We start from the raw sequence: 12,067 nt of genomic DNA, 5'->3' as shown, positions 1-12,067 counted from the left end.
TAGAATAAGATGTTTGTGGGGAGGGGTGGCAGAATCTTTAGTCATTGATTCTCTCTTTATAACTTTGCCCTTTTAGCTGGAACAGATTACCTGTGCAGGGCTTCTGGCCCTGCACAGGCGGAATCACAAGGAAGAAACTTTACATAAACCATTTATACTAAATGTTTGGTATGCTGGCAACATAAATCAACAACAATATCCATTACAAATTCATCCCTTTATCAGTATTATCTTGATAGAACTGATCCCAGTGTGTGGGAATTTGAACCCTGATTCAATACATCTAGCCCTGAGTAATTAATTATTCAGGGCACAGAGAACCTGGCCCCTGCAATGTAGAGTAATTCTTCCTGGTCAGCGTGAACTCCACTGGCAATAATAAATAGAAAACGTCTCTAGTGATGCCAGTATTTTAAAGTGATTAATCATCTTCCCCCACCCCCCCCCCCTTCACCTCCCTCTTAGTTTTCTTTAACTAGGATTTTTCAGCAATAAATCTTTAACAATACAGGTAGGAATTGTTCTGTAATTAAATTTTGCCCTGCTTAATTTCTTACCTTTTATGTGTGATTAAAAAAAAAATGTTACATTTTAAGGAGCTCTGATCAAGAGTCAAACCAAGAAAAATCCTTTTATAGAATGCATAGAGATGCTCTATGGGGGATTAAGCTCTTGATTTTGAATATTAGATAGAGCACATACTCATAAAAATTGTTAATCAACACCAGTTGGGGTGTCAAATATTCTGAGGTTTTGAATTGCTTCACTTTCATGCATACGGGTTGTCTGTATTAGGAAAAGTCTGACATGTACATATGTTCCCGAGCTGCGAGAATAATTACTTACTTCTTAACTTTCAGCTAATTGATGTGAGCTCCGTACGAAAGGGGTATTTTTTGCCCTTTCGGCGGTATACAAAAGTGCACTTGGTGAAATGGCAGGTAAATGCCTGGCCGAGAACGACCATGTATTTTTAAATCATGCCCTATAGAGCTGACCAGCCATCATGTAGATTCTGGGTGACAGGGACAGATGTGACATATCTGTTGTGACACACTTCTGTTCCACCAGTCTGTGGCTCGAGGTGACTCCTGTCCCTCCTCTGATGCTTTCCCCTGCTGCAGGACAACACAACGATGCACGGATGAACCTTGCCATTGCCCTCACTGCTGCCAGGTACGGGGCTGCCACAGCCAATTACATGGAGGTTGTGAGCTTGCTCAAGAAGACAGACCCCCACACGGGGAAAGAGCGAGTGAGCGGTGCACGGTGTAAGGATGTGCTCACAGGTATGCCGAGGCCCTAGCGGGAAGGTCTTTCTTAGCATCTTGCCTCGCCGATGTAATGACTGAATCATAATTTTTCTGTCACTTCTCTTTTATTTAAGCCAGATTTCAGAGTCATATTAATTATATTCCTTATTGTCAACAATGACTGGTTTAACATGAAAATTTTCCCTTGTGGTACTTGGCAATTTTTCCCCTTTGTGTTAAATAACAATAATGATAATGATAATAATAAATGCCCACAAAATTCCCACAGCTAGGAAGGTATTCCGCTTTCTGGACAAAAACATGTTATTAATAAAATTAAATAAGCATGCCAAGTTTCAAAGTAAGTGACACAGGCAGTGCATTTATACATCGTTAGAGTCAATCACTTTACCTTTGGTTGGATTTTCCATTCTTGTCCTGGTTCTGTGGCCACGTAGGCAGAGCTTCACAATCACCTCGTTTCCTTGAACAAAACCAACACTGAGACCTATGTTGTCTCACGGCAGCGCTGTTTACACATTTGAGTTTTAGGGAGAAAGCGGATTATTTACTCACCCGGCTTTCTTCACGTTTGGCGCTCAGATGCCGGGCACTTTGCAAAATAGACTGAGAACCGAGATGACGAAGTGGCACGTTCTTTCTTCGATTTGGACTTGTGTTGGGTAGACCGACTCGGATGCAAGCCCTTTGTGTGGCTTTTCAGTAACTCTGGCTGCTCGTGTCCCTTCGTGTGGTGCACAGTGTACTTCGCCATAGGTTAAGTTTATAGGTAAATTAATAACCCAAAGCATCGGTGAGCAGGGAAACAAATGGGGTGTGTGATTGATGCTGCTTTCTTTCACAGGGCAGGAATTTGATGTGAGAGCCAAATGCGTTATCAATGCTACGGGACCTTTCACAGACACCGTGCGCAAAATGGATGATAAGAACGCCGCAGCTATCTGCCAGCCGAGCGCTGGTGTCCACATTGTGATGCCTGGTTATTACAGGTAACTGTGTGCCAACTCGGCACCCTTGCAAGGGGGACAGGAAATCGGTTGCATTTATTCTTTCAGCACACTTTTTTTTTTTTTTTAAAGCTTCTTCATTTATTTTTGAGAGAGAGAGAATGAGAGTGAGAGAGCGAGAGCACGAGCTGGGAAGGGGCAGAGAGAGAGAGGGAGACACAGAACCCGAAGCAGGCTCCAGGCTCCGAGCTGCCAGCACAGAGCCCGATGCGGGGCTCGAACCCACAAACTGAGATCGTGACCTGAGCTGAATTCCAAAGCTTAACCAACTGAGCCACCCAGGTGCCCCTCAGCCCACTTTTCTTACTGGATGGTCTAGCTTCCTGTTCAAAATGAGGAGAAATAAGCAAAGGAACTCTTCCAAAACACAAAATACAATCCAGACTTGGGAATTTCTTAGCTTTTACGGCAATACTCACTTCTAGGGGTTAATGATTTGGGATCTATTGTACTTTCTTCAGTGTACTCACCTTCAGAAAATACGCCTTAGTGTTTTTTAAATGTTAATTAAAATATTAAGGGTGAATTTTGTAAAAAAAAAAAAAAAATTCCACGAAGGGCATATTTTAATTAAAACACTAAAAACATAATTTTATAAATACTCAAATTGGCTTATGAAGAATCTGAACATGAGGACCTCTCGTGTACTCTTATGTTTATGACTTTTGAAATGCGTTGTGAAAACTGTCACAGCAAGTCAAATTGGATGTGATTTCTGATCTCTCATATTAACAAAGATAATTGTCGGAGAAATGGGTAGGGAGAGAGATGAAACAAAGATACCTATTCACTGAAATTCATTGAACTTGACTGATGGGCACATTGCACTATTCTTTTTTATTATATTTTTGAAATTTTTAACAAATTAAAAAAGAAACATTTAGAGGGTTTTAGTTAAGAAATTAATTATAATTGGATCTCATGGACATTTCAAGACTTCTGTGGAAAAAAATCATGTAACCATGACGAGAGTATGGAACATACCATTTTTATCTCCATATGTGGTAAATCCAGTAGGCAAACTAGTAATTTTGATGGAGTAATGATCTATGCTCCTGGTATTCACTATGATATTATCTATAGTTGAAAAATATTAGAAACTCCTTAAGTGCTAACCTTAATAGAATGGATAAGTTAATTGTGGCATATCTGCACAAGGGAATATTATATAGTCATTAAAACTTGTAATTATAAATAACTTTAATGTTTTAGGAAAACAGTAACGATACCCTGTTAGTTTAGAATGAAGGATGTAAGAGTAAATGTGTAATGTGATCTCAACACTGCGTAAATATAGAAAAAAAGACTACAAGGAAATACATCAAATACTAACGGTGATTATCTCTAGGTAATACGATTATGGGTAACAGTTAAAGGTGGTAATTTCTAGGTAACGTGGTTAGGATGAGAGTGATCTCTTCCATGTTTTAATACATTTCTGTAAAGTTATATCAGTCTTTTAATATTTGATTAAATGGATGAACAGAATCTGTATTTTGTTTAATATCTACATTCTCCTGGGATGCTATCCTGCTATGTTATGTGATGCTGCTGTTTCATCAGTTTTTCAATAACCAAATCTTCCCAAAAAGACTCCAGGATACACCTAATTTGTACCAAATTCACTTCTACCAAGAAAAATATTACACTTCTATTAAAAAAAATATGAAAGTCCATTTTTTATCCACCAACTTCTAAGATTTCTGTCTCATTTTTAAATGTCTATGTGTGATAAGTAGACCATCATTAGTATTTTAATTGAGGACTAAAGAAAGCAAGGTGTTTCAGTCTTGATAATAAAACTTTATGTAGCAGTACTTAATAGAGTTTTAAAATCTGGAACCGGAGTTTTGTTAAATGAAAAGGAGAGAAGTAAATACATGTAAATATGCAAATGTTTCTTGTATATAGAGAAGTTTTCAACAATAGTTTCATTCATAATCATATGCATCTATTTTGTATTAGATTAAAAATATGCGAAGACAGCTAGTTTATAAGGGTTTTTTTGGAGGGGTTTTTTTCTTTAATATCTTTTAGGCTATGGATATAAGACCTACGCTACAGACACACACATTTGCATATTTGTTTAGATCTTAGTAGATTCAGTATATCCTCATGTGTTATTATGTTTCATGTTTTCTTCACTATTGTCCTGCGATGTCAGAGGATTCATTATTCCCTAATTTAATTCTGCCACTTAATAGATATCATTTGGGGCAGGCCATTTGAATTTTGTAAACCTTAGTTTGCCCATCATTAAAATGGGGAGACAGGGGGTAAATTAAGGTGATACCTTGATGTAGTACTTGATGTTCACCACTTTACCTCTTACAGACTGTTTGGCCTTGGCAAGCTACTTCTTTCAGCTTCTGGTTCCTTATCTCAAGGTAGTACCTGATTTGTATACATTTTGACAATGATCCTGCGATCCTTTGTATCTATTTTGTTGACTGCTCTTCATGCAGTGTCTAATAGTGACCAGTAAATATTTCCTGAATGAATCCTACTAACTTTTTTGTGTTAACTTGACCAAATAGAGATTGTTGCTTTTTTTAAAGTTAAAATTCAATGTAACACCTATAAGGGATATTTTTGATATAGAAAAGTGAAACTATGAAAACAAAATATGATTCTTCATTTTATTGCTCAGATAACCCATGTATATAAAAATAAGTGCGTTAAAGTAACCGCTGTAGAAAATAGAAGGACACAAAAGGAAAAGTGAGAGCCTCTCTCTTCTTTCTCACGCCCCCCTGCCTTATTCCCCATTTCAGTTGTTCTCTGGTAATCAGTAACACTTCCTATGATTGCTTCTGTAAAACCGTGTGTTCATACTTGCACAAATGTCTATCCTTTTAAACATTTTACATGAAAGAGGTAATGCTACACCATATAGTTCTGTACTAAACTTTATAATACGCTAATAACAGAGTAGATAGGTGCTTTTAAAGAAATATAAATATATATCACCTGGATGTAATATTTTCAAAACAGGATGCCTTTCTTAATCCCCAGAATTTGTCATTAGCTGCAGGGCACCTCCCCATAAATCGTGAACGTGTGAGTTACAGCTGGGCCTGCTTCAGATGCAGTAAGTGATCTCATGCTACTTTGGGAGGAATTAATGTCCCCATTTTTAGCACCTTGAACTATAACCGCTATACCTCCTGTCAGAAACCTTCCGGGAGTGGTTTGCAGCCCAATTCCCGCTCAGGGTCTGCTGCAGATGAGCTCCTTAGTTTTGGATACTGGCCTGGATTAAGGGTTTATTCCCTTCTAGCCCTGACCTGCAGCCATCCCAGAGGGCTGGTTTTGCTCTCCATATCAATTCACTTTCTTGGGTGGGGCTGGGAGATGTCAGACTGAAATGACTGCCTGGGCTCATCAGTCAGTCACACTCAGTTATAGCTCGAGGGTTCCACTTGGCCCTCAGGGATGAGTCAGACCTCCTGGGGCTGCCCCATACACTGGGTGGTGGCACCTTAAGGTCTAACATTTCCACTAGAACCTGATCAGTTTAGATATGCAGTGAGTCCAGTAGCCACTGATTTGTTGAGTGTAGGCTGCTAAATGTAAGGCAAGGACCATGTGTATGTCGTGTTGGGCTGTTTTGGGAGTATCTTTATGGCATTTGTTAACCTTGTTATGACCCTCAAAGACATGTGCCATGGTAGCAGACTTTTTTTGTTTGCATTATTTCAGTTTCCAAAAACCCAGAACACAGAAATCATTTAATTTTAAAGGTGTTGTTTAGTTTTTACATGAAGAACAAACCTGAAATTTCCATCAGAGTTGCGGTTAGATGCTCTTTTTAAAGCAGCCACAATGCACGATGACTTTACACACATGAAAATAATCATCTCCTCCTTCTACCTATAGGTGTTTTTTTACCCCTGACAAGAAGTCAGGTTTCTGGGGGGTGTTGTTGTGGTGGGGGTGGTTGTTGTTGTTTCTGTATTGCTGTGTGCGTACTGTTAGCTCTAACACTGGTTGCTAAGTAGTTAACAATAAATTGATTTCAGTTGAAATAAGGGTACTTGAGGAAGGCAGTGGTCTGCTTGAGAAAAATGTTCATTATGTTTAATCCTAGACGCACACGTAAATTAGCAGCGTGGTTTTCCTCCTGATGTCAGTGAATCAGACATATTGAGGAATGACCTACGTGTCCCTGTCCCGTATAGACCATCACTACAGGTGCTCTCCATTTTCAAACTTTAGTGTGACCTTGCAGAACTAATCCTTCATAAGAAAACAAACGTTTCCCTAAGGGAGAGTATGAATTAGGTAATTTAGAACTGATGAAAGGTATTTCCAAGTGGATTCTTAAATTTTTATACCATTCATTACTAGCTTTGTCTTCCCTCTGTGCTTGTTAATTTTATGTTTGACACATATGTCTTCACTTAAGCAGTTGATTCTCTACAGGATCCAGTTATGCGTGTGTTGGTAACCATCACCTTCACCCTTTAAACTGCTTTTATTGCATTGGAAGGTTTTTTTTAAAGGATTCAGTAGTTGTGCTTTCCTAATAGCATTTCATGTCTAGGTTGTTGAATATAATAATTTTACGCAAAATTTTGTCAGGTTTATTGAGTTACTTAAGTACCTCATATGATATCTGCTCTATAAAATGATCATGCATAAAATATACCAACATATAATTTGTTCCTTAAATGTTAGGAGATGCAGTTTATTCTTTTGTTTCAACATGGTACTATTTATCAGATTGAAAGCTTGAACTCTGAATGAGTTAATTCCCAGCCCCAAAGTGACTGATTTAATGTAAGGGCATATTAACCCAGGATCAAATCAGTTGCTTACAAACTACGTAATTAACTAGTGTCTTTTAAGATTTTTTTTAAGAGAGTCTTAGGAGAAACACAAAGAAAAAAATATAAAATATTCGATACTTATAGTTTTCAATATATAAAAATGAAAGTAAAATTATTTCCTTCAACCCTGAATGAAGATGAAATCTTAGCTGAAGGTTTAAATGATTGACCCACTTCTCTGATGCATTTTGCGTATGTTAAGTAGGACTGTGGCCCACTCTCTCCATGTCTCTCACGGATCCTGTAGACAGTGGTTCTTTCTACAAAGGCTCTGTAGAAATGGCAGCATTTCCGGTACTCAGTCACGGCTCAGTCAGTTAAGCATCTGACTTCAGCTTAGGTCACGACCCCACGGTTGGTGAGTTCAAGCCCCATGTCGGGCCCTGTGCTGACAGCTCAGAGCCTGGAGCCTGCTTTGGATTCTGTGTCTCCCCCTCTCTCTGCCCCTCCCCTGTGTGCTTGCTCTCTCTCCCTCACAAAAAATAAACATTAAAAAAAAAAAAAAAAAAAAGAAATGGCAGCATTTCATGGGACTCATGGGTCTTTGCAACAAAAGCCTTACACTCTTTGTGGTTTACATAAAGAAGATGCATATGCTAAGCTGACTATAGATTTCTTTTTTTTTTTTTCAAGTAATTTTGTAGCTCTTTTTTTTTTTTTTTTTGAACAAGTTGTATGCCCAACATGAGGTTTAACTAAAGACCCCAAGATCAAGAGTCACGTACTCTACCCACTGAGCCAGCCAGGTATCCCTAGATTTCTTTTTCATGAAATAAATTATTGTTGTTTACTTTTAAGCACTTGTTAGGCCCTCACCCTTATACAATTGAATCAATATGAGTTTTTTTTTTTTAAGTTTTTTCAGAGGAATGATAAACATAAAAAGTTTACACTTTTTTTAAATTTACGGGTATAGGAGGGACTTCTTGAAATTTATTTAAACCAAATGGAATTGTGTTTTCTATTTAAGAAATTTCATTAATAGAAGCTGAAAATGTCTTTAACATTGGCTTGCTATGAGAATTCAGTCAGACTGAAACAGCTCTCTGAAGATTGGTAGGGCCTAACTGTTTGAACATGACACTTTAAGATCATCCCGCCCCTTTTTCAACTTCTCCAAATTTCTTTGAATGGTTCATGAATGCATGAAAACAATAGTTTCTGATTTAATGAGACAACTGGACAGGTTTTGTTAATATTTCTAGTTGCTTATTATTTCTGGTGTGTTTTATAATTTGGGTTTAAAATATTAAGTATGTGTTAGTGAAAATTATTGACTCATATTTGGGAAGATTTTATGTAATCTGTCAAAAGAGGCATCTTCGAACCTTGATTTAATAGCATAATACATTAGCCTCTTATGTCTGTTTAAAGACTGTCGTTGCTAAGATATTCCTCTCCCTTTTTTGACCTTACCCTCATTCACTGTTATTTATGTAATAGTAGAAAACCCAGCCCTTTTCTCATTGATGCACTTCTTGAGATTTCTATAAAATTGAAGTAAAGTAAGAAATTTCATATTTGGTGAAGTGGTGTAAGTTCATCTAGGTACAAAGAAGTAAAGAACTTTTCTGATCACATTTTAGTTGCTAGAAACTTAGAGCCTTCACTTTTCTCATGTACTTCTGAGACCTTCCACTGAAAGATGTGTCAAATGTCAAATGTCCAAGGAAAATACTTTTCATTGACTTGAAAAAAGGTTGAAGAGCAATCCTTAATTCACCATCACAAAAGGAATTATAGACACTTATCCCTGCTGACATTATCTGATGTGAATGGTCCAAAGAATATAAAAACCCAAACAATTGGAAAGTGAAGTCCACTTTCTTAATTAACCTTGCGTTGTTGAGATGGAGAGGGCTGGTTGAGCTGTGAGTTTTAATATCACACATGCTCCCTTCTTTTTCTGTTACCAATATTATTTTTTTTTTCTTTTAGGAATTTCTAGGCTAGAGTATCGGCAGTTAAAGTAATAGTTCATGTGTTTCTTGTTTGCTTCTATGAGAATTAGTGAATAAAGTAGTTTTTAGACTGCAGATTAAGGATTAAACTTCTGCTAATTTCAGAAATCTGTAACCCTTCTTTTTACATCAGCCCAGAGAGCATGGGACTGCTTGACCCAGCAACCAGCGATGGGCGAGTAATTTTCTTCTTACCCTGGCAAAAGATGACAATAGCCGGCACTACCGACACTCCAACGGATATTACACACCATCCTATCCCTTCGGAAGAAGATATCAATTTCATTTTGAACGAAGTGCGTAACTACCTGAGTTGTGATGTTGAAGGTAACTTATGCATTCCTTTGAGTTTGTTTTCCTTCTTTTCTATCTCCCGGCCCATCCCAGCTCTTACTGGTAACTGCCACATCTAAGGTCTGAGTCCTCCTCACACCTGACTCTTCTGTACTGACCACTTCTTCTGGAAGGTTTATGGGGACTAAATTATACCACAGTGCGAAGCAGCTGCTTGGTCCCCCCCTGCTTTCTACATCCACACGAACCTCACGCAGTCATTTTCTGACCATCTCTAATGGCTGTACACAAGCCATACGTGAGCTCTAAACACTTGTGCTCTCTGAGAAGAGCATGACATGTTTGCATTGCAGTTTAATTTCTAGAGTTCAGGAAGATCTGATTTACAGATACAGGATATCCTTAGGAAATAATTAATCAAAAAATGAGAGGATAGAGCTATATAATCTGAGAGCTTCTTGAGATTTTCTATATGAAAAGTAGTGTTGACAGTGGATTTAACTAAGTAGGATAGGTATGCTTTTTTATTTTTTTTAGTTTATTTTTTAATTTTTTTAAATGTGTATTTATTTTTGAGAGAGAGAGAGACAGATGTGAGCAGGGGAGGGGCAGAGAGAGAGAGGGAGACACAAGAATCCAAAGCAGGCTCCAGGCTCTGAGCTGTCAGCACAGAGCCCGATGCAGGGCTTGAACTCACAGACCGTGGGATCACGACCTGAGGAGAATTTGGAAGATTAACTGACTGAGCCACCCAGGTGCCCCAGTATGCTTTTTTTTTTTTAATTGAAAGAGCCAAAGTTAACTTCTTTTTCATGCTAACCAGGGCATACTTACTTTTAGTTTGGATGTTAATAGTATTTTCTCCACTGCATATATATAATGAATATGTTTGATCCCAGCTAGTTCCTGAAGTTTCCTAACATTGTCCTTCTCTATTTCCTATCTCAGTTAATAGCCTTATCATCCAGTCACCCAAGCCAGAAATAGCATGCTGGCCTTCTTTTTTTTTTTTTTTTTTGTAATAGTCTTAATTTATTTTAAATGCTTATTTATTTTGAGAGAGAGAGCAAGGGAGAGGCAGAGAGAGAGGAGAGAGAGAATCCCAAGCAGGCTCCACCCTGTCAGCACAGAGCCCAATGCAGGGCCTCAACTCACCAACCGTGAGATCATGACCTTAGCCAAAATCAAGAGTTGGACACTTAACGGACTGAGCCACCCAGGCACCCCCCTCATCTTTGGGGATCCTTCTCTTTGCACATTCAGTCCAGTTCCTATCTGTGCTCACTCTGCAGTACCCTGTAAATCCCCTCTCACTTCATTGTCCTGGTCACGCCTATGTCATTTCTCACTCAAGCAGCTGCCCTGGCCTTCTAACTGGCTTCCCAAGGTCAGGTCCCCGTTCCCACCCTGTCTCACCCTTCCATCAGCACCCTCTTTCTGAAACACCATTCTCACCATCACTTCCCTGCTCAAAAACATCCCTTGGATGTTCCTCATTGACTTTCAGAGAAATTCTAAGCTATCTGGCTTGGCTCTAAACTATCTCTAAGGCTCTCCACAACTTGTCTTTGCAGGTTTCTATTCAGTACTCCACCTTTGTGCCTTCTGTGGTCTTATCACCTCCAAATCAGTTCGTGCACTTTTCAACCTCATGCTTTGTTTAGGATGAAACCTTGCTCTGGGATGCCCTTTCCCCCACCTTCTCATTTTGACAAAATACTATTTCCCCTTTGGAAACCACCACACTTTTGTAGAACGGTGATCTAGTATATCACAATGTTATATATAGGCAGGAGTCTAAGGTGTATTCTCACTTGCAGCTCCTTGAGGGTAAGGATTCTTTATTCAGCCACAAAGCTTGTTGTCTATCTGGTATGCCCCTCAATACGGGGTTGAAATGAAATAAATTAGTAATAGGTGTTTTCAGGGTTTTTGATGCTGGTAGCAGTTTGAAAATCTTTTTATATTAAGGTAGAAATTTTTAGATTTTGAAAAATATATACTCTTCATCTTTTTGTGTCAGGAATCTTCTATAATGTTGGCTTCAGTGGAGGACATACAAAGCCACAATTTATTTCTTGATGTGACTCACTAAAGTCCATGAATCCTTTTTCCCCAAGGGATTTTTTATCATCATGTGATCACACATTTATAAACAAGCAAACTTCCTTAAAAAAAAAAAAAAATTGTTCAGGGGACTCTCCTGGTTTAATTGAATGATCCATATTGTATAGAGGTAGTTTCTTCTGATTTCAAGTAATGGATACATTTTAATTTTGAGTGACGTCTCTGGGATCTACAATAATGGTACAGGTATAATACACACTCATAACTGAGATTTGTGTGACTAATGTCTGTATTCTCACACACTCATATACACGCACACAGTTATTTGGGAAATGGTCATGCCTTATTTAATATCCATATTCAAGTATTCAAAATGCAATGTAATTTTAGCTAGATACTTTCTTTTGAAATCTAGGAGGACTTTCATCTGGATATGATTGTATTTTTTTTTTTTAACGTTTATTCATTTTTGAAAGACAGAGACAGAGCATGAGCGGGGTAGGAGCAGAGAGAGAGGGAAACACAGAATCTGAGGCAGGCTCCAGGCTCTGAACTGTCAGCACAGAGCCCAAGGTGGGGCTCTAATTCACAAACCATAAGATCTTGACCTGAGCCGAAGTCAAGACGCTTAA

General features: G+C 38.4%; 1 protein-coding gene across 4 annotated transcripts in view; it reads left to right on the top strand.

Moving 5' to 3' along the window:
* Nucleotides 1-12,067, top strand: part of GPD2 (glycerol-3-phosphate dehydrogenase 2) — a 141,650-nt gene that overhangs the window by 102,992 nt on the left and 26,591 nt on the right. For all 4 annotated transcript variants that reach the window (XR_008424470.1, XM_053908657.1, XM_053908656.1 and 1 more), the window contains exons 7-9: nt 1,125-1,289; nt 2,119-2,263; nt 9,208-9,401. Coding sequence is in view for 3 of the 4 variants with exons in the window: in XM_053908657.1 (XP_053764632.1) it covers nt 1,125-1,289; nt 2,119-2,263; nt 9,208-9,401 (504 nt within the window). In the remaining variant the exon portion in view is untranslated. The remainder of the gene's footprint in view (nt 1-1,124; nt 1,290-2,118; nt 2,264-9,207; nt 9,402-12,067) is intronic.

Source organism: Panthera pardus, unplaced genomic scaffold (assembly GCF_024362965.1).
Source record: "Panthera pardus isolate Hobbes unplaced genomic scaffold, ASM2436296v1 HiC_scaffold_10, whole genome shotgun sequence".
Lineage (NCBI taxonomy): Eukaryota > Metazoa > Chordata > Mammalia > Carnivora > Felidae > Panthera > Panthera pardus.
Note: the sequence above shows the minus strand (reverse complement) of the source record. Positions and strands in the feature narration are given on the sequence as shown.